The 21,192-nt window shown below is 51.8% G+C and overlaps 8 protein-coding genes across 8 annotated transcripts; 4 read left to right on the forward strand and 4 right to left on the reverse strand.

The window, feature by feature from the left end:
• Positions 1-247: 247 nt before the first annotated feature.
• Positions 248-2,715, forward strand: vtc4 (putative vacuolar transporter chaperone (Vtc4); the record flags this gene model as incomplete). Its single annotated transcript, XM_056980231.1, has 3 exons — positions 248-685; positions 735-2,250; positions 2,327-2,715. The coding sequence occupies 3 exons, from the start codon at positions 248-250 to the stop codon at positions 2,713-2,715; spliced, it is 2,343 nt and encodes a 780-aa protein (XP_056830440.1).
• A 639-nt stretch (positions 2,716-3,354) lies between these two features.
• Positions 3,355-5,279, reverse strand: N7510_008307 (uncharacterized protein; the record flags this gene model as incomplete). Its single annotated transcript, XM_056980232.1, has 5 exons — positions 3,355-3,740; positions 3,799-4,505; positions 4,565-4,733; positions 4,784-5,079; positions 5,149-5,279. 5 exons carry the CDS (start codon positions 5,277-5,279, stop codon positions 3,355-3,357), a joined length of 1,689 nt encoding a protein of 562 aa, XP_056830441.1.
• A 316-nt stretch (positions 5,280-5,595) lies between these two features.
• On the forward strand, positions 5,596-5,963 carry N7510_008308 (uncharacterized protein; the record flags this gene model as incomplete). The annotated part of the gene is made up of 2 exons (XM_056980233.1): positions 5,596-5,720; positions 5,768-5,963. 2 exons carry the CDS (start codon positions 5,596-5,598, stop codon positions 5,961-5,963), a joined length of 321 nt encoding a protein of 106 aa, XP_056830442.1.
• Positions 5,964-5,993: 30 nt separating this feature from the next.
• On the forward strand, positions 5,994-8,324 carry N7510_008309 (Zn(II)2Cys6 transcription factor; the record flags this gene model as incomplete). The annotated part of the gene is made up of 4 exons (XM_056980234.1): positions 5,994-6,242; positions 6,284-6,481; positions 6,581-7,045; positions 7,125-8,324. 4 exons carry the CDS (start codon positions 5,994-5,996, stop codon positions 8,322-8,324), a joined length of 2,112 nt encoding a protein of 703 aa, XP_056830443.1.
• A 499-nt stretch (positions 8,325-8,823) lies between these two features.
• dppV (dipeptidyl peptidase DppV) lies at positions 8,824-11,543 on the reverse strand (the record flags this gene model as incomplete). Its single annotated transcript, XM_056980235.1, has 7 exons — positions 8,824-8,965; positions 9,033-9,244; positions 9,307-9,539; positions 9,585-9,807; positions 9,857-10,880; positions 10,928-11,270; positions 11,342-11,543. The coding sequence occupies 7 exons, from the start codon at positions 11,541-11,543 to the stop codon at positions 8,824-8,826; spliced, it is 2,379 nt and encodes a 792-aa protein (XP_056830444.1).
• A 327-nt stretch (positions 11,544-11,870) lies between these two features.
• N7510_008311 (DNA ligase (ATP) CDC9) lies at positions 11,871-14,878 on the reverse strand (the record flags this gene model as incomplete). Its single annotated transcript, XM_056980236.1, has 4 exons — positions 11,871-12,416; positions 12,465-12,695; positions 12,744-14,517; positions 14,616-14,878. 4 exons carry the CDS (start codon positions 14,876-14,878, stop codon positions 11,871-11,873), a joined length of 2,814 nt encoding a protein of 937 aa, XP_056830445.1.
• A 364-nt stretch (positions 14,879-15,242) lies between these two features.
• Positions 15,243-18,799, forward strand: N7510_008312 (uncharacterized protein; the record flags this gene model as incomplete). Its single annotated transcript, XM_056980237.1, has 2 exons — positions 15,243-15,278; positions 15,338-18,799. The coding sequence occupies 2 exons, from the start codon at positions 15,243-15,245 to the stop codon at positions 18,797-18,799; spliced, it is 3,498 nt and encodes a 1,165-aa protein (XP_056830446.1).
• A 417-nt stretch (positions 18,800-19,216) lies between these two features.
• On the reverse strand, positions 19,217-20,485 carry N7510_008313 (translation initiation factor eIF5; the record flags this gene model as incomplete). Its single annotated transcript, XM_056980238.1, has 1 exon — positions 19,217-20,485. One exon carries the CDS (start codon positions 20,483-20,485, stop codon positions 19,217-19,219), a length of 1,269 nt encoding a protein of 422 aa, XP_056830447.1.
• Positions 20,486-21,192: the final 707 nt, after the last annotated feature.

Raw genomic sequence — 21,192 nt, forward strand, 5'->3', positions numbered from 1 at the left:
CGGGACCGTTTCAACCATCCCAAGTCTTCTCCCTCGGATCATGTTCTCTCTCTGCTCCCGAACAATCCAATAACCCCCGGTTTGGTCGGACCAGCATTCACCATGAGGTATTGACTCCATTCCGCTGTCTCTCCCTCCACCATGCAGATCGGAACTGCATCAGCATTCCCCTCCCCGCCGGTCTGGTATTCCGCCCGCATTGCTGACCCTCTGTCACTCCAGGTTCGGCGAGTATCTCCAGTCTTCCATGATCAAGGAGTACCGTCCCTTTTATATCGCCTACGACCAGCTCAAGAAAGCCCTCAAGACCGATTTGGTCTCCGCGCCCACCCCCGAAACCCCCAAGCCCGCACGCAAGGAATGGACCGAGGACGACGAGAAAAACTTTGTCGCTTTGCTTGAGAGTGAGCTCGAGAAGGTGTTCCTGTTCCAGAAGCAGAAGAGCGAGGAAATCGTCGAGCGCATCCAGCGTAGCGAGGCCGAGGTCTTCGAGGTTGTCGGTCGCCTCGAGGACGCGGTGCAGACCCGCCGCGGGAGCGTTCGCCTGTCCCGACCACCTCCTTCCGACGAGGACTTCTTCGAACTCGAGCAGGTTCTGAGTGATATCATTGCGGATGTTCATGATCTGGCCAAATTCACCCAACTCAACTACACCGGCTTCCAGAAGATCATCAAGAAACATGATGTGCGTACATCTTCACCTGTAACATGCCGGATTCTGACCAATGACACAGAAAGAAACCCAATGGTACCTTAAACCGGTTTTCGCCGCACGCCTCAATGCCAAACCCTTTTTCAAAGACAATTACGATGCCTTCGTCGTCAAACTGTCCAAGCTTTATGACCTGGTCCGCACCAAAGGCAACCCCGTCAAGGGTGATTCCGCGGCAGGTGGCGTGCAGCAAAACTTTGTGCGCCAGACGACCAAATACTGGGTGCATCGCGACAACATCACCGAATTAAAACTGGTGATTCTCAAGCATCTTCCTGTTCTGGTCTTCAATGCCAGCAAAGAATTCGAAGAAAAAGACACCGCCATCTCCTCTATCTACTTTGACAACCCCGAAACCTGGGAATTGTACCAGGGACGCCTCAAGAAAACTGAAGGTGCGGAAGCCATCCGTCTGCGCTGGTACGGTGGGATGGAGAGTGACCAGATCTTCGTGGAGCGCAAGACTCATCGCGAAGACTGGACGGGAGAAAAGTCCGTCAAGGCGCGGTTCTCACTGAAAGAAAAGAACGTCAATGCCTACTTGGACGGCCGCATGACGGTGGAACAGATTTTTGAGAAGGCGCGGAGAGAGGGCAAGAAGAGCGAGGCGGAGATTGACAACCTAGAGCAATTGGCCCGTGAGATTCAGTACCGGGTGATCACTCGGCGTCTGGTCCCCGTCACACGAACCTTCTACCACCGCACTGCGTTCCAGCTGCCTGGCGACGCGCGAGTGCGGATTTCGCTCGATACGGAGCTGACGATGATCCGCGAAGATAATCTGGACGGCCGCAGGCGGGCTGGAAACAACTGGCGGCGCATGGATATCGGCGTCGACTATCCTTTTTCCCAGTTGCCGCCCGAAGACATCGACCGGTTCCCCTATGCCGTGCTGGAGGTGAAGCTACAGACCCAGGCCGGCCAAGAACCGCCACAATGGATCCGTGATCTGACCTCCAGTCACCTGGTGGAGGGAGTTCCCAAATTCAGCAAGTTCATTCATGGAACTGCCACGCTTTTCCCTACCCGGATCAATCTGCTTCCATTCTGGATGCCACAAATGGACGTGGACATCCGCAAGCCCGTGTCTCGTCGCTATGGGATCCATCGACCGCTCGTGAGCACCTCTCTATCTGCCAACGATGAGGACTCCGACGAGGACGAATCACCGATCATGCAGACGCAGACCGACGACCCGATCGGTTTGTTCTCCGACGCCAACGGCAACGAACTTGACATCGAGGAGCGCATTGCCGCGCTCCCCTCGATCGGTGATGCGGACTATCCCCTGTATGACTCGGACGATGAGTCCGTCGGCACCGACGAGCTGGAGGAGGCTCGTCGCGTGGGGGGCGCGTACTATGCAGAGCAGCTGGTCAAGTACTACGCCCGCCGCACCGGCCACGCCATCGTACAGGGACTGCTGGCTCTCATTCCCCGCCCTCGTCCAACCACCCTGCCTCCCCCCGAACAACGCGGAATCGCCGTCATGGGCACCCAACGCACACTACAACGGTTCCAAGCACCTCCCGGCAAACGTAAGCCTGACCACCCTTCCACCCTCCTGCCCTCCCACCATTTTAGATTTTAGCATTATACTAACACTAGAATAAGGCATCTTCGTCCCCATCCGCGTCGAACCCAAAGTCTACTTCGCCGCCGAACGCACATTCCTATCCTGGCTTGAATTCTCCATCATCCTCGGCGGCATCGCTGCCACTCTCTTGAATTTCGGGGCCGACTCCGTGACACTCGCCTCGTCATGGGCCTTCACCGTCCTCGCCGCAACGGCCCTCGTCTACAGCTTGTTTCTGTACATCTGGCGCGTCGACAAGATCCGCAAGCGCCGCGATGTCAAACGCGTCTATTACGAGAAATGGGGTCCCTCTGTTGTGGGGCTTGGTCTTCTTGCCGTTATTCTGGTGAATTTTGGATTGCGGGTCAAGGCTGGTGGGTTTATGGCTCCCGACGGTGGGTCTGGGAGGCATGGTGGTGAGTTGTGAGTTTTTAGTTTGAGGAATGTATGTATCTATCTACGTCTCCTACTGGAGTTTTCGAGGTTCCTGGCGTTGTTTTGCTGGGATGTATGACAAAATAAATACCTGTAAATTGCCTATTGCAGTTAGTTTCCCCTTTTGAGGTTTAGCACCCCACTATGAACCTCTCCCCAGGCTAGCGATGGACCGATGAACTACATTATGCGTGTTTCCAGAATAACAACAGGTCAGGATTCTTATACCGTCTCTCTGAATGCCATTCAGAATGCCGCTAGTCCAAAAGTGGCAATATATCACCAAAGAACCGAATTATACAAAATTGAATTCTCTAGATTTGATACTACTAGATTACGGCAATCCATGCTGTAAGAACATTCTATAGTATTGAAGAAGGCACTCCCTCATAATAGAGCTTGTTTTAGCAACATGTAGCTGTGACTAAAATTCCATCAAAGTGGCAAGAGATTAAAATAGATGATCAGACCCGTCTCGCTGTCATGTTATCACATTAACTCTAACACGGGATGAACTAGCTAGTTCTGAACAGTTCTCTGCTTTATCATCTAAAAGTGTGTATCTAAATAATTGCATCCAGTTCGTCGACCCAAAGTCCACATCATCGTCTATAGCAATCGACCCATGCGATCATGCCTGCAACGCCGAATCACGCCCAGAAGTTTTATACTGTCCCGATCTGCGCGCTATCTCCTCCTGGACCCGACTCCTCTTCTGATCCGCCACAAGCATCCGCCCGCGGCGATATGCGCCGAGGACCACCAAGACAGCCGCCCCTGATACCGCCGCTGCAGCCACCATGTCGTTGTGGAAAGCTTCCGAGAAGGCTCGGTGCACTGCACTGCGCTGCTCCGACGAAAGCGGCGCTCCGCCGCGACCGAGTGTGGCCTGTTCTTGTGGCGTCAGAAGCCCCGAGAGCAGTTCACTGGTTTTGGTGTTCAGGAAGACGGTCGAGGTGGAGATGCCCATGCTACCCCCAAGGATTCTCAGTTGTGCTATAATGCCCTGCGCGGGTGCTGCGTTTGATTAGCCCCAATAGCTTGACAGATTTGGGAGGGCGTCGATGAAAGTTACCATAGTCTATGATGGGTACTTCAAACGAGGCGAGCATCGTTGCCGACGCGACGTTCAATCCAAACCCAAGACCGGCGAAGACAATGAAAGCGAGTGCCTTGGCATCGTCACCGGCATCGTGAACGATGGTAAGTAGTCCGACCCCAAGAGTCATCAGGCAAGCACCAACGAGCATTGTCTCGAAAAGATAGTTCTTGGTCTTGCTCAAAACTCCCGCGAGTACGCTTCCCACAGCTGTGGAGCCCAACATGGGGAGCAGCATGATACCCGCCAACAACGGGCTTTTGTCGTCCACGACTTGGGCCCTGAGCGGAAAGGCGTAGGTGATTATGAAATAGGGATAGCCAAGGCATAGTGTGGAGATCGCAGCGGCCGCGTATGCTCTGTTGCGGAAGAGGCCGATGGGAAAGGTGGGTACGATGCGACCCTCAAAGACCCGTCCGGCCAAGTATTCCCAAGCTAGGAGGGCCAGCCAGAGGACAATGCCGACGGTCAAGGGCGCGATGAAGATGGCGGTGCCCCATGTCGTGCCTGGAGACTCACCCACACTCTGGAAGGAGAAGACGATCAGAACAGCCGCAGCGATGATAAGAAAGGAGCCGACATAATCGAATTCCTTCCAAGATCGTCTCGTTGTTGAAGGCAAGTGTTCGGCTTTCGGCCAAGAGAGAAAGAAGATGATCAAGGAGACGAAACCAATGGGCCCACTATCAAGCGTCAATGACATATCGATGCTGCAAATGAGGAAGCTTGATCGGAAACATACTTTATCCAAAAGACCCATCTCCAGGTGGCGTAGTGCGTCAAGATACCTCCCAGAATAGGCCCAAGGGCTCCCGACCCGGCGATGACTAGGCCGATTATGCTGCCTATATATTGCCGAAGATTCTCGGGACACAACTCGGGCAAGATTATCATGGGAAGAGAGTAAAGGCCTGGTCAAAATCAGTACGGCCACGGCCTTGGACAATTAACCATCGCCTACCAGAGCCGCCTATCCCCTGCAAAGTCCGGCAAGCGATGAGCTGGTCCAGGCTTTGCGCAAAACCACATCCCAGGGAAAAAGCGAAGAAGAGAATATAGGCAGCGACAAAGGCGTTCCGCCTGCCCACCACATCGGAGACGCGAGTAAAGGTCACAGCGCAGCCAAGATAGGCAAGCGTGTAGGCCAAGACGACCCAGTTGACGCGGCGGACGTCTTGGAATTCGACACCGATGCTATAGATGCTAGTGGCGACGATGGAGGTATCTATGACGGAGAGGAAGAGCCCAAGACAGACTCTGAAGTATATTTTTGAAGACGTTGAGTAATTTGTCCCGTGGGTGTTTGAATATCTAGGGCAGACTTACCCGACGCTAACCATCCAGAAACGCACCGCAGGCACAGTGGTCTCTTTGAATGCAAGCTGCCCTTCGTGTTGCAGATCGGCTCTGGAGTCTGTGCCTGGGGCAAAGGCAACGCCAGGATGATTCTTCTCCATGGTGATGTCGATTAGGGGCCTTGCGAGTCGAACAACGGTGTCGATATCAAGTTTGGTACGCGCAACAGAATCTTGTCCTGTGCTGGACGACGAGGACCACGCAACGGAGGACTTATATATGCCGCCCTCCAACACAGTGACACTCACCAGTCGGCACCCCGGATCATGGGACTCCGAGAGGCCGAACAAACCAAATTCACCACCCTGCCTTCCCTCCGCTCTAATGCGACAGCTTCGGCCGATTGTCGTTTGATCTTCGATTCTCTACATGAGATCGACCTTGCTGCCCACCACGATCGAGCCATAGCTTCACAGAATGGACACCCAAGAGCCAGTCCCAAAGATGCTCCAAGTCCTGATCTGCCACAGCATTCAACGCAAGGCAGAGAGCGCCATGATGGTCATGGACGGAGCAGGCGCGGTCGAGACCCAAGGCGGCTTGTTCTTGTGATGGACTAGTTACGGGTATGGCACGCAATAGGGTACAGAATGCCAACCTGGCCGTCTTGGGCCGACTACGGTATCGCTGAGAGCGAGATGTGCGAGTGTAAGAATGCGACTGAACCGACCCACTCCACCTCAGTTCGGACATCTCGGTTCCGAGAAGCCGAGAAGCCCGCTGACAGCATGGTCTCCAACATTGTCCTGCTAGAATCAAACTCCTTTTTTGCCCCCGGTTTCTGAGCAGTGAATAGTATCGAACATCAATTTGCCATGGTTAGAGCTCCAAAACGGTCTGCCTCCTCCGCCGATGACGATGAGACAGCACGCCCATCCCGGATATCGGTCCCACGGACTTACAGACCAGGGGCGCGGTCCTGTGAAGGCTGTCATCAGCGAAAGGTCCGCTGTGACCGTGAAGTGCCTTGCACCAATTGTTCGAGGTATGGTATGACCTGCGTGTATCCCACGAGGGACCCAGACTCGGCACAAAAACCCCTACTCTTCGAGACATCACCAACTGTCTGAAACGACTGGAAATCTTGCTCTCACGTTTTGCTGAGAGTAGCGAAGCCACTACGGGATCTGCAGTCGATGATGGTGGTGGTCGTGCCGAGTCCGAAATTCAAATCCAGGCTCGACCTAGTGCAAGTGTCAATGCAATTGAAACTGCTAGTCAGCGTCCATCCAACAGACCCCCAAACAAATCAACATGGGAGATATTATTGAACAACTCTGATATCGAGCCATTGCTACAAGAGGTAAGCCTAGATTGATTTTTAAGGCTGTTCCGATTTTTCTTCCCTCTACGAAGAGACCATACATAACCCGAAAAAGCTAATATATGACGCATTTACCAGGAATCTATTGGCTCGGAAGCAGCGCCTTCGCACCTTCGGGTGAATACAACAGCGTACCACAGACCTCCTACGCAGCCGGGTGCTTATGCTCCTCTAGACAGGGACTCCGAGCCATTGGATTTCTATCCTGATTCCCAACTAGCCCTCCGGTTATGGGATGTGTACGTCAAATCGGTCGATCCTGTCCTTAAAATCTTGCATATACCGACAGTACAGTCTGCTGTTGTGGCAACGATTCTGGACCCCAGATCTGCACAACCGTCAACGGTGGCGTTGACATTTGCCATCTATTACGCCGCCGTCACGGCCCTTTGTCATGATGATAGTGACGAGCCTATTGACCTACCGTGGGAGAAATCGGTCCTTTTGAAACGCTACCAGACTGCCTTGGACCGACTTCTCGTGACACCCGATTTCATGAGTCGACCTGAAATAGCGGGCTTACAGGCTCTCGCAATTTATGTGGTGAGTACCGAGGCTAGCCCTAAAATCGATCATGTATTACTACTTGGTTGGTTTATCTAACTGACCACGATCTCTCCAGACCTGCTTACGGGCTCATGAACTTGGTCGTAGAGTATGGGTCCTCACTGGGCTAGTAATCCGGCTCGCCCAATCGATTAGCCTACACCGAGACGGTACCTCTCTCAAACTAAGGCCTTTTGAGACAGAGATGCGCCTTCGTCTTTGGTGGCATCTATGTGTGCTTGACTCTCGTGCCCCAGAGGATCAAGGGTTTCAGCCCACGGTTGATCTCGCGAACCAGGAACTACGGCTTCCCTTGAATTTGAATGACAATCAAATATATCCAGATATGACACACTTTCCAGCGGAGTCTGATGGTTGGACGGAAATGTCTTTTTTTCTGATCCAAACTGAGTCGTGTCGGGTGATACATCCGATCCTTGACACTCAACCGCAGCATTCCGCAGATACTCTTCTTGATATTAGAGAAAAGCGGAAAGTGATTCAAGACCCTGGCCAATATCTGTCAGCTAAATATGGTATTTCACCTGGGTTTGAAACACCGACTGATCTACAGCGCATTGCAATTCAACATGTCACCACTGCCTGTAAGAAAATGGAGTTCGTATTGCAACTACGAGAGGAGATTTGCATGCGAAAGCAAAACGAGGCGCAGAATGATGCGACTCCCGACGTGCTCAGGTTGTCTTTCAAGTTGGCCTGTGACGGGCTGGAAAGCAGTCATGTGTTGTTGAAAGAGGGTCTTGCTTGGAGGTTCAAATGGTTCTTCAGCATGTACACGCAATGGTACGCCTTGGCCTACGTTCTGCGCTGCCTCCGTAATAGCCCTTGTGGGTTCAAGGCAGATCGTGCCTGGGCTTTGGTTGAAGGGCTTTTCCCTCGCGGAACGAATCATCAGGGTCATCCGGTGGCCAGCCCTGATGAGCATGGGCACGGCAGGATTTGGAAGTTTCTCAAGATTCTTCGACATCAAGCTGGGTCCTCGGGACAGGATGCCCAGTTATCTGCGGCCACCGCAGATAACCGGGTTCAGCTGTCCAGCAGTGGAGGGGAATATTTTACTTCCCAGCTTCTTCCAGATGCCGAAATTCCGCGGCCCACCAGCACGACAGTAGCAGATCATGATACATCCATCCTCCCCGAGTGGGGTCACGAATACATTACTGATCCTGACCAAAGAGTTTCTGAATCTTTGGATCTATTGATGCCGGAGATTCCGTTTTTGTCAGATTGGAATGCGATCATCAACGGCCAGTAAATCATAGCTAAGTGTTAATAAAAATGATTCTCACTATACACAATCTACACTCCTTTGAGCTCGAGTCCGGTTCTAGGTGATGGAGAAACTTCTAGGCGCCTGCCACATCAGCATTTTGCGTTCAATCAGAGCTGTACCACTGTACTACTATAGTTTTGATACCAATGGAATAGATAGAGCAATAAGATTTAGCTGCAGAGGGGAGCCATTTTCGGCGTCGTTTTAGTCGCCAGTTTAAATGGGGGAAACAATTGTTGAAGTCGAGCGCCAACATCAGGACTGGAGGATAACTAAAAGCGCGGGGCCTGAAAAACCGAATAAAAGCCAACGAGATCTATCTATAGTCTATGAGAAATTGACAAGAACGAAAATCAAGTACAAACGGAAGCCCTAACCGCCCAGTTCACTAATATCGAGTATGCACATTGATAATCAGACTGGGCTGTCGAGAACTAACATTGAAAAATAAACCCCCAAGCTTGTTTCAGAGTCACCCTTTCTAAGGATTGTAATTCACGACCGGAACAACAGTATCATCGAGACTGACGGCAGAAGGATTGCTTTCCTCCAAGCCTGAGTACCTATTCAGCCAGCCAAGAACCTGCTGGTGCCATACAAGACTATTCTCAGGGTCGGTTACCCTAGATGATGCCCCTTTTGTTAGCACCGTTTTTAGTGACACATTTTTGGACGAGACTATAGACCTACCAATGGTTCTCATCCGGGAAATTGAGTAGACGACTGGGTACGCCACGCTCTTGCAAAACATTGAACAGACTAAGACCCTCAGCTACAGGAAGCCGGTAATCCTTTGAGCTGTGGATGATCAGATGGGGCGTGCTGAATTGCAGAATGTGCTCTGGAGCAGATGGATCCCATCGTCGATAGTTGTATCGGTTTGCCCAGAAGGTGCCATTAAACTTGATAGAGTGTAAGGCAATAGACGCAGCCAGGTATAAAGAAAGGCAAGAAGAAAACTCACGTCATGTTCCATAAACCATAACTCCTCAGTCGAAATCTTAGCATCTGCTACAAACGTTCCGTCGTGGGTGACCAGTGCTTTGAACTTCCGGCCTAGCGGATTTCCTTGGATCCAATTGATCATGAACCCCCCGTAGCTAGCACCTGCGGCTACACCATGATCGGTGTCGACAAACTCGAAGTTATCGCGGACATACTCCCAACATCTTACCAGATCTTCATAGGGATAGCCCCCTACGTATGGTTAGACTGTATTGGTGATAAAGCGGATTCACTCACCCCAGTTGTTTTGAATCATATCGGTTAGCTTGTCCCCAAACCCTGAGCTGCCCGTTGGGTTGGGTGCAACCACCACATAACCCTGGTCCGCGAAGACCTTGTAGTTCCATCGCGTGCTCCAGGAATTTCCCCAGGAGCCTTGTGGGCCACCATGAACGAAAAGCAGTAGTGGGTAAGACCTCGTCTTGTCGAAGTTTGCCGGATATATAATCCAAGAATGAATCTGTTAGATAATCAGTGGTGGTACACAATCTGGACATAAACAGCCTTACATCAGTCCAGCTTCCTTTGAAGTAAAACTCATCCACATCGGCCGCACTGAGCCCCCGAAGGGCAGGGTCGACTTCGTTTGCCAGGAATAGCAGCTTTGGGAAACCGGATCCTTGGTCCGTTCTAAAGACTTTCCAAGAATTCCAAATGGTTGATCCAGTTACCAGCATATCCCCGTCAGGCAGCATGTAGTATGCAGATACCCACTCATTCTCTGTCAATCTGTGTGGAACAAAACTATCAGGTGCATCAACAGGTACGTGAAACAAGTGGCTCCGAGCCTTATCTTCACACCTGACAATGAGGCTCTGACCATCTCTCGTCCATTTGACTGCGTCCGGGGAACGATCCCAGTCCCTGACGACACTAGGAATAGTCTCCTGCGAGCCAATGGTGTACACATAAAGCGTGCGATGATCCGACTCGTAGGAAATGTCTTCCATTTGAAAGTATGCAAGCTGACTGCTGTCTGGAGAGAATGCAGGACCACTGGAATCCCCTCGAATACCGGCCGGTTGGTATGGACTATGCGGTCCATTGATTGCAACTGGATTATGAGAGCCATCGTGAGAAGTGAGGTAGATGTATGAGGCTGTATAATTGGCACGCGGTAGCTCCGGAGCTTTACTCTTGAAAGCAACCAATTTTCCGTTAGGAGAAATATCATAGTCAGACGAGCCGCCGAATGGGGGAGACGGAGATTCAAGGTTCTTGACACCCGCGACCAGATTTTTGAGAGATTCCCGCATGCGGTAATGTGGTGTCGCCCGTTGCCTGCTGTCCGTCCTTCTCAAAGCCCCCGAAAATACGGCGTTGAAAGTCGGAGTAAGCCAGGTATCCCAATGCCTCACGTAGATGCTATCGTAGATGCGAGCTGAGCTGAGAGAAGCTGTCACCAACTTCTCGTTGTACGCGGTGCCGTTAGAATAAGACTGTCCATGGACAAGAAAATGAATATCTCCCGATTCCGCGACAGCGGTCTTCAGCCCCGAAAACGATGCCGGTAGAGACGCAGCCTTGTACCGACTATTTGAGATTAGGAGGTGATCGGACTTTGAGGAAAGCAAACTCACGAGTTGATGAAATCAGACGTTTCCGCAATCCATAGTTCAACACCCCCAGGGATTTCGGTGTTAGTGTCGTTGATGTACAGCACTCCGGAAGGAGTCGACCCTAGCCAGGTCATCTCTGCGATATTGCTGTCTTCGGTAAGAACCGAGATACTCCCAGTATCCAGATCCATAATACTCCACCCTTTCGTTGAGGAATGGGTTTTGAATGAGTACTGGGATGTTTCGAAAAGTGCGATCTCCTGGATAATGGTTAGACAGATTGTATAAGCCTGTAGGGAAGGATGAAGACTCACGCCTGCTGGATTAGGGAGTGCTTCACCTCGCCGTGGAGCTGCGATCAACTCTCTAAGGACTTTAAATTAGCATGAATTAAGAACGAGAGCATTATCAGGACAGACTCCGGAGTGAGTGCACCAGCCAAAACCACCGCCGATCCGAAGGCGAGCCATTCGAGTGTTGCGCGCATGTTGGCGACCAGATACATGCATACCCCGATAAACACAGATGCACTGAAGATGAAATCTCGAAAAGTCCTCGATGATAGTGTGTGATTGTGCTTGAAACTTGGAATATAACGCAATGCGCGCGCCGGCGGATTGTTGGCGGTAGCAGACATCGACTCGCGGGTCGCAGCTTCCAGATCAAGGGCGCGTGCTACATTCCTGACGGGAGGCGAGAGTCTAGCAGCACGGATTTCAGCTCTTATCAGTCAGGGCAAGGGTCTCGATAGCTCAGGCTGGCCTCGCGTTTCGAACAAAGAATCTCGTGATGGGGTCTAGTGCCAAGCTTGAAGCCTCCCATTATTGATTACCTTTTTGGGATTGAGCAATACGTTCAACCCAAAGCCCAGGATAACTTGCAACTAGAGTGAGTTTACCGACTATGTATGGAACAAGTGCAATGAATTTGATAGAATACCCAAACCTCGTACACATTTCCCGTCTTAGTACTCGAAATCATCATCCACACCTCCCTTGCCCGCAGTCTCCTTCGCTACTGCCTCCTGCTTTCGATACATCTCCGCCACAGCGCGGGTTGTGGTCGCCTGCTCCGGCTTCTTGTCCTCGCGGGACTTGATAAAGCGAGGAAACCGGAGAGAAACACCTTTCCCACCGCCGGTAGTCCCTTCAAACTCATCAGCGGCAGCCTTGTAGCGTGGACTGAGAGTCAAGTCTGCAGTCTTGACTTCCCACACCAGTCTTGGCTCAAACCAGACATCTGGCTGGTCCTTGGGGACATTGGAATGCGAGTAAAAGGGTTTCGGCCGGTCGATGACCATGGGCAGAAGCTCTTTGTGGAGCTCTTCGAGACGCGCTTCGGAAAAGCCAGTGCCGATGTTGCAGATGGTCTCGTACTTCTCAGTGTTGGGGTTATAAGCGGCAAGAAGAAAGGCTCCGTAGACCGAGGTTCGTTTACCACGGCCGTAGTATGCACCAAGGACCACAAGGTCGAGGGAGTCACCGACTCCGGCGAGATAATCTTTCTTGACCTATAACCAAGTCAGTGACTGGAAGATACGAAGACCTAAAGAACCTACCTTCAGCCAGTTGCGACTTCGTTTGCTGGGTTCGTAACCACTTTCTGCCGTATCCAACATCTTCACCATCAGCCCTTCGCATGAGGCTTTGACACTCTCTTCAAGTAGATTTTGAATCTCGTCCAGAACATTGCTGTTGCCGAATTGAGCGAACTGGAACTCGCCCTCGACGGGCTGGAAACATTCGTGCATGAGCTCTCTTCGCTCACGAAGCGATTTCTTGACGCAGGGCTATGTTGTGGTCAGCAGGGAAACAAAAACAACAGATGGAAAACTCACCTCTCCATTGCAGAAAAGCAGATCAAATGCAAAGATGCACACCTTGACTTTTACATCTTCCGCCTTCACATCCTTCCGTTTACGGGTCATCAGCTGCTGGAAGGGGAGTACTTTCTTGTTGACAGTATCCCATGCGACTGTCTCGCAATCGAGAACGAAGCTCTTGACGTCATTTTTGATCCAGCCGTCGAGCCTGCCAAGAACGTCAGGATACTTCTTAGATAGGTCCTCGGAATTGCGAGAGAAAATCGCACAGAGGCCTTTGGCGTCCTTCTGGAGAGTGGCCGTGGCTCCGGGATATTGGTGAATCGAGTCGGGTGCGACGTAGTGAATTTGGGCACGTTCGCCATCGTACTTGTATTCGCAGGTAAACTCCTTTCCTTCGAACCGATCAAGTACCTCAGTGATGGACTTGGTGGGTTTCGCAAGCATTGGCTTGAGAGGAATTCCCGGTTGCAGTTTGCATACTTCGGGCAGTTGGAACAGACCATGTTCTAGGATAGCAGGAATGATGACTTCGTAGGAAGGCAGTTCGCTGTATACGGTCTTGAGAACAGCTTCGCCTTCAGCCATCTTCTCTGCAGACGGAGTCTTCTCGCCCTTGACTGCTGCTTCATGGGCCATCACAGCTTGGGAAAGAGCAACAAGCACGGTCTTCTCTGCGAGTCCCAATCTCAGTTTGCCCTCCAAGAAGCGAACGATGAATTTTGCTTCACTGGGACCGCCTTTGTCCTTGGTGATGTCCACTCCTTTACTCCCTTTGCCCGCGGTGGCGACATCAGCAGCAGACATTAGTTTCTTGATTCCCGAGATTTTCTTATCTTGAGAGCCATGACCTTGAACTTTGGCAATTCCGAGTAGTCCCTCGTGCACTCCTCTCACCGTCAATGGCTTTGGTTTGAACATTGTTGGCTGGTTAGACCGGCTCTTAGCTGCTACCAATCCAAGGTCTCCGATTTCATGCTGGTCACTCTTGATCACAGAGAGGCTGCGGCCGGTACTCTCGCCAATCGCTTTCATGATCAGTGATTCACCAATCCCCAACTCAATTCCAGCATAATCGGCTGCGAGCTTGTTGATCATGAGTTGAACGGTTGGAAGGAGATCTTGAGGCGTCAGGCGCAGAACCTGCTGGAGAAACAAGGAACAGTGCGCCGAAATTATCAACCGTTTCGTGGTCATCTCGACGAGGGAGAAGGTCGTGCACAATGCTGCATACGGGACAGGTTCGCCTGGCTTCCAGTCTGGGTATGGGTCTTTCCCACTTCCCTTCAGTGTGGCTTGTACCTTTTCAATCGCTTTCTTTTTCAATTCAGGTTTCGCCTCTTCTTCCTCTTCACTGGTCGATTGTTGGTCCTCTTCGTCCACCTTCAATAACTGTTCTTCTTGTTCAGGAGTCTCCTCCCCGGACGCTTTCTTCAGTACAGGAGGTGGTGATGATGCCTCCGCTTTCGCCCGTGGAGATTTCGATCCTACTGCGGGAGATAATTTTGGGTTTGGAGCAGGAGAGCGATCTCCAGCAGCTTTACGTCGTCGTTTGACGGGCTGGACGTCATCTCCATCGCTGTTTTCTGCATCTGCACTCTTCTCTCGCTTCAGACTCTTTACTTGCTCCGCTCCGTTAGGGCCGATGGAGTCAACCCCATTCTCTTGCTTATCGTCAAGCGTCTCGTTGTCTGCATCGCCACTCGGTCTATGCCGTTTCCCACCAAATGACAAAGTGGTCTGCTTTTTCGGGGCCTGGTTCGGGTTGGCGTTGGATCCAAAGAACCGTCTGGAAATGGCAGAAAGCACGTTAGCAAAGTTATAAGAGGTGGCAGAAACAAATCCAAACTATTGGGCGCCTCCCGCCATGGAGCAACATCGACGCACCCAAGAGTCATCTGGCCGTCGCGCACATACCCCAGAGTAGCTTGTTTCCCGCTTTTATCGTCTGCCATTGTTCGTAGATGTTGCTGCGGTCCCAAATCAGATGATAGGATGTATGATGATTTTGAGGCCGCCAAGTATGAGAACGAGGATACAGTTTGACTCTGCGAGGCTGCGCGGAGGATATATCGGGTTCCTTGTCCCGTCAGTCTGGAGCGCGACGGAGAGATCAGCGCGGCGAGCTCTAAGCTGTGGATGGCGCGCATAAGCAAGTCGCGAGCAGGTCAGTCAATCAGTCAGGTCAGCATGCGGAGGAAATCAACAGAATGTCCAAGGTCCACCCGCTGGTCCAGGCAGAAACGGGCGTGGTTCTTGCTTGCAACGCGAACCTGACGCGACTAATTATCTTGCTAAATTGGGGAACCGCCTTACCCACCGCTTTCAACTGCCGGGACAAACGAGTCGGCGGTCGAGTTTATCGACGTCTGTCTCTCTCACACCAACAACTTGCACAACAGCCACGATCATGTTTTTCTTGGCTTGCAAATTACTGGACTTATAACGTGGGCTGGCGGAGTTTGCCAAAAGTGATTTACCTGCATCGCCGTCAGGCGCTTGAGTCCAGTTGCCATGGACAACACTCAGCGCCAGGAAACCTTCGGCAAGGTGTGCGATTCTACGATGCGATCAAATCATCACAGCCTTGGATTCTAATCTCTCTATAGTTGCGTGAACCATGCGTCGAACTCAGCTCTATAGGCCTCAAATTTCGCGGAAATCAAGCCACAGCAGCGGAGGTGCTCCGGGCCGTCGAACCGGTACACAACGTTCTGAAGCAACTCGCTGCAAAGAATGCCCTCGACGAAAAATTAGCAGAGTACGCCTTCTTTCCGCTAACTCACATTTTCAACGATACGAAGAGGTTATCTGCACGATGTCTGGAATCCGCAGTGAATTGTTTGCAAATCTTGGTGGCCGATGGCTGGAAGCAGCGCCTGTCTCCAGCACTAGGCAAGCAGTTGATCATACTGTTAACGCTTATAATTGGAGGTTCGCCAACCCAAGGTGATGGGAAGGAACCTCTAAAACCAAAAGCATCAGAGGAGTTAGCTGTTGCCGGGTTTGATTGTCTGAGGACGATATTTAATGTGCTGGAGGGCCCGGTGGCGGAGCAGACGATTTTCCATGAAATTGGGACAGCTACGGTTGTTGATCAAACGGTTTATATCTTACTCGAGGGTCTGGTGGATGAGAGATCGGATGAGGTCTGCGTGGCAGCTGCCACAGCCCTGCACGCTCTTTATACTCGCATTACGGATCGCGTCGTGCTGGCCAGTATTATGCCACGTACTGTTTCAGCACTGACGAAAGTGCTCAAACCAACCACACAAGCTCGACGATCGTATAAGCTGCTCCAGACATGTCTGGACATTTTTACGGAATTGGTTCGGGCCGTGCTCAATGACCGTGTTGCCACCGCCACGAAAAGCGTCGTCTCAATCCCGCCAGACGATGATAAGCTGGTTCTAGATGAGTCTTGGTTGAAAGCAACGACGACACAAATCAAACTGGCATTAGCAAATGTCATTCAGGTCCGACGTCATGAACGTCCCGAAGTGCAAGCCGCTTTATTGAATCTCTGCTTGATGGTCATTGAGGAGTGTCAGGCTACCCTTGACGACGCCATCTCCTTGATGGTGCAAACGGTTGTGGTTCTGGCGGACCAGGAGGACCAGTCGCCCAATAAAGCATTCACGACACTGGTCCACCTGGCGACGGTCTATCCACCTGTGCTGGAGTCCCTCAAAGAATCACTCCACACGTGGCTGACTTCTTTCCCTCGGATCATGCATAGCAACGATGAAACAGCGAAACAATGGGGAGTTCGACAAATCTCCACAGCCTTTCAAGTCTTATCCCAGGTTCAGTCAGGATCAGACTTGCTCACCAGTAGCCTGGCTTCGGGGTTATGCGACAGTGTTGCGGCGGCGATCAAGAGCAACAATTCCCTGCAACCTTTGGCGTCGCCGAGTGATCTCAGCCTTGAGGTACTTCAACTTGGCGGCGAAAATAAAAGCTTCCCACCTGTATTGATGGGTCACACGAGCCAGCAACAAACTTTGAAAGACCTACGCTCGATGATCATCAGGCTCAACAGTTCGGGGTCTGGGAGCGATATAACAAGGTCAATCGTCAATCGCGTGCATGCTTTATCCGATGAATCCATTATTGCTCCATTCTGGCTGTCCTTGACATTCTTAAGAGATAATTCGCACTTTTCGGCTGGATTTGACGACTTTGTCTCTCTTGATCATGTGGAGCAGCCACTCTCACTGTCTGCACGCTCTAGTATGATAGAAGAGCTGTATTACACCTCTCTAACAATATTGAACGAACAGTCAGCCGATGCATCTCAAGACTGGCGTATATCAGCGCTAGCACTAGAGGCCATTGCCCTCCAGGCTCAGCAACTCGGGGAAGTATTCCGGCCTGAGCTCATGGATGCTTTATATCCAACACTACAACTGCTCGCATCCAGCAACTCCAATCTCCAACGGCATGCCATGACCTGCTTGAACGTTTTGACGACTGCGTGCAACTATGCAGACACAAGTTCAATGATCATCGAGAATGTGGATTATCTAGTTAACTCGGTGGCCCTCAAGCTTAACACGTTTGATGTGTCGCCATACCCGCCACAGGTTCTGTTCATGATGGTCAAACTGTGTGGTGGGCGACTTGTTCCGTATCTGGATGACCTGGTCGACTCAATATTCGGAATCCTGGATCTCTACCATGGTTATCCAAAGCTTGTGGAGATGATGTTCAAGACATTGGGCAGCATAGTTGAAGAGGGGGCCAAGAAGCAGTCCCTGTTGACTATCGATGACCGCAAAGATAACAGCCCCTACAATCGTCGCAAGCCCTTGTACCAGCGGCTGTCTGTCTCTACTATTGCCAGGGACATTGGCGACAGGAACGCCAAGCGCGCAAAGCACGCTGAAGAAGAGCTGGCCGACTCGGAGGGAAAAATCTCACATCCAAAGCAGCCCTGGTCGGAAACCTACAAACAGCCACCGAAGGAGCCAGAGTCTGTGGAAGAGCTTCTGCAGCAAGCCGAGTCCGACGAACCATTACCACCACCAAAAGAGCCCGAAGACAGCGAAAAGCCATTGAGCAAAACACACAACCTCCTTCTCCACATCGTCAAATCGATCCCATCACACCTCTCCTCCCCATCGCCATACCTCCGACGCTCTCTCCTCTCAATGCTCATCGACGTGCTCCCCGTTCTCGCACAAAACGAAAATAGTTTTTTGCCTCTCATCAACGACCTCTGGAACTCAGTCGCCACGCGAATCATTTTCCCGTCATCATTAACCAACTCCTCCTCCTCCTCAAAGACCCTCATCCCACGCACCTTGGCCACCGACAACACATCACAGCCAGAACAGCATGATTTTCAAGAAGAAACATTCGTCATCACCGCGGCCTGCTCGGTCATTGAAGCAATGGCCAAAGGTGCAGGCGATTTCATGGGCTCGCGCATTGAACCCGAGTTCCCACGCTGGGAGCGTTTGTACCGACGCGTGTGGGAGAAAGTGCGCCAGGATGCTGAAGCGGCGAATGAGCGGCGGGCACGGCATCAGAAGCAGCAGCAGCAGCAGCGGAGCGGCACACTTCCCTCATCTACCGAGACTACTCTAGAATTGAGCACAGCACTGTTCTCATCCCTCTCCCTCGCTCCTGCAAGCGCAAGTGGTGGAACAACCGGTCCCCGAGCCTTCACACCACACCATACCGTATGGCGTGCATTGCTGTCATTATTCCTAACCGTACTCGCATACGTTCGTTTACCCGTCGCGGTGGGAGACCAGATCTGCGAATTTGTAGTTTCGTGGATCGTGCTGTTTGCCGGGGCAGAGTATTACTTCGATTCCACGCGACAGGGTCAGCAGACTGCTGAGACTGAGGATCCTGTGCTTCTCCAGTCTGTGGAGGGTGCCATTCAAACTATGGAGGCCTGGAATGCGGATTTGACATGGTTTCTGTTTGCGCAACATCGCTATAAACAGCGCGGTGGATGGACTACTCGAGATCGGGTGTCTGTGGGAAGCGGTGCGAGCCACGGGCTTTCGGTGGAGGTTTTTGGAGAGAAGGTTTCGTTTGCAGTCGGCGTATTTTAGATTCTAGAATTACCGTCCATGACAATGGAAATGGTCTTTTCACGCTACGGGATGTCATGATAGAGGGAGAAATTCAGCAAAAGGAGTGGCGATTTGTCAGCTAGCTAAGATAACTATCTAAATTGGCTATAGTCCGAGTTAGACTGGCGTAGAACCAGGATATAACCCGAAAATTTGTCAAGCCAAGATGTATAAAACGAGCGTAGTGGCAACAAAAACAGCAGAACAGCAAGCAAAGTCAACGAACAAATTGAGATACGGTAACATGAAGAGAAGGATGAATATGCATCGAGTCGGGCCAGTCCGAATATGTAACGGGTGCTGCAGCCATGAAATGGACCATTCTGCGCGATAAGGAAGATTGGTGGCATCGGCATCGTGGAAGTCGAACGACTCGAGCTCGAACTGCCAGTCCCTCTACTCGTCATCCTCCTCGCTGTCAACCTCGCTCTCGGCATTCTCCAGCCATTCCAGGAAAGGTTGGGCGGCCTTGCGGACCTTCTTGCTGGTAGCGCTGTCGACGTACTTCTTGCTGGCCTTGGCACCCCATGACTTGAGGGTTTCCTCAGACACAAGGTCGTTCTGATAGTAGCCGAGCAGAATAGCGGGCACCTGGCTGATCAGGGCTGGGTGGTCCTGGCCGACGAAGCGCTCAGTACCGCCGAGGAAGGCCTTCTCGTGGCGCTCAGAAGTGATCATCTTCTTCAGCAAGAGAGCGCGATCCTCGATTTGCTTGACAATCTTCTCGTCGAACACACTCTGGGCCAGAACAGCGACAGTCTTGTGCTTGGTCTCGATGCCCAGCTCCTTGGCCTTCTTGTAAATGTCCACATCGCTGACCTTGGTCACACCGCCATTCTCCTCAGCGGTACTTATGATCCAGCTTCCCAGCTGTTCATAGGGCGAGCTGCCTTCTCCCTCTTCGTCATCGCCGTCTTCCAGTACGAGGGCACGCTTGAGATCCGATGGAAGGTCCCTGGCGCGGGCCTTGACAGCCTCCTCGGAGAAGTCGACGGCCCATTTATCGTCCTCAATCTCGCTATCCGCTTCGATGGCCTTGGCCTCGGACTTGATGCGGCGAGTGAGCTCATCATCACTGTCGGCGTCCGGGGCTAAGTCTCCGTTCTCGTCGCCATTCTCGGAATGATTACTATCACCCGGGCTGGCATCGTTGTCTCCGTTCGCTGTGGATTTCTCCTTGTTGCGCTCCCGGCGGGCCTTCTTGTCTTTCTTGTCTTTCTTCCCTCCCTTGGGGTTGTTCCGAACGATGAAAGTGCTCAGCTTCAGACGAGGATCCACGTCGGTGCGCTGACCACAGGCCTTGCAATCAAGCGTGATCTTGTCGTCCTTGATGATGACGTCGGTCTCGGGGTTCTTGCACTTCTTGCACAGTACATACTTGGAGATGAACCCATCCAGGTAATCTTGAAGCTTGGGGGCGTCGTGTGCACCGTTGATGATCCAACGGTCATCAGTCGGCTTGGCATTGGCCTGAGCACCGAGTTCGAATCCGAAGTACTTGATCACGTACGAAGCGGGTCGGCTGAGGGATTGGGCGACCGAGTTCAAGTTGACAATGACGGTTTTGATACCATTGCCCTTGCCCTCAATCTTGGATTGCAGGCGCTCCATTTTGTAGCGGTAGAAGGGATCGGTGACATCCCGACGAATGTTGATGGTGGCCATGGTGACGGTTGAAAGTTAAATTCACGAGAAGAGAACGATAGGCTTGCGGGATAGGAAGCGAGAGGGGATTTGGGCTGTAAAGTTGTTGACGAAACAAGACATGCGGGTCGAGTTTCTTTTTTTGCTTTTGGCTGTATGATTTGGGGGCGGTTGGTCTCAAGGAGAGGTCACAACGAAAACGGGCAGCCTCAAGGGTTCAGCCACAAGAACGGAGATGTATACTGCAAGGTTTCGGCGGCGAGCGAAACGATTGCAGCTTAGGCGGCAGGTGATGTTCGAAATTTTGGACGGAGGACGAATACATAGACAAGTCGGCAACAGATGTCTCTCGGGGTGGCTGTCTCTGGCAGGTGAGATCGAGCGTGGATGCAGCAGAGGGAATCCGAGTCAACAGTCGGAAACCCGGTGGCGGACGGTGGTTGATGGAAGTGATGATGGCGACGCCGAAACAGTCAGTGATGGGGAATGTGAAGTGCTAACTGTGCGAGACAGTTAACGCAGTCAAAGGGCGATGGAAAAGGCGTCACAGATGATGAGCCTGGGAGTGGTGAATGGGGAAGTGGGAACAGAAAAGAGAAAGAAGGGCAGGTGGAAGGGAAAGGATTTTTAAGCGGCCGGCAATGTGCTTAGCTAAGCGGGCACGGGTTTGGGGCTCCAACGTGTTTGGTGCGAAATCAGTATGATTCGGGGGGGACTATATGATTATT

The sequence above is a fragment of the Penicillium lagena genome, assembly GCF_028827675.1.
Source record: "Penicillium lagena strain IBT 129212 chromosome Unknown utg000006l_segment0_segment0, whole genome shotgun sequence".
NCBI classification, from domain to species: Eukaryota; Fungi; Ascomycota; class Eurotiomycetes; order Eurotiales; family Aspergillaceae; genus Penicillium; species Penicillium lagena.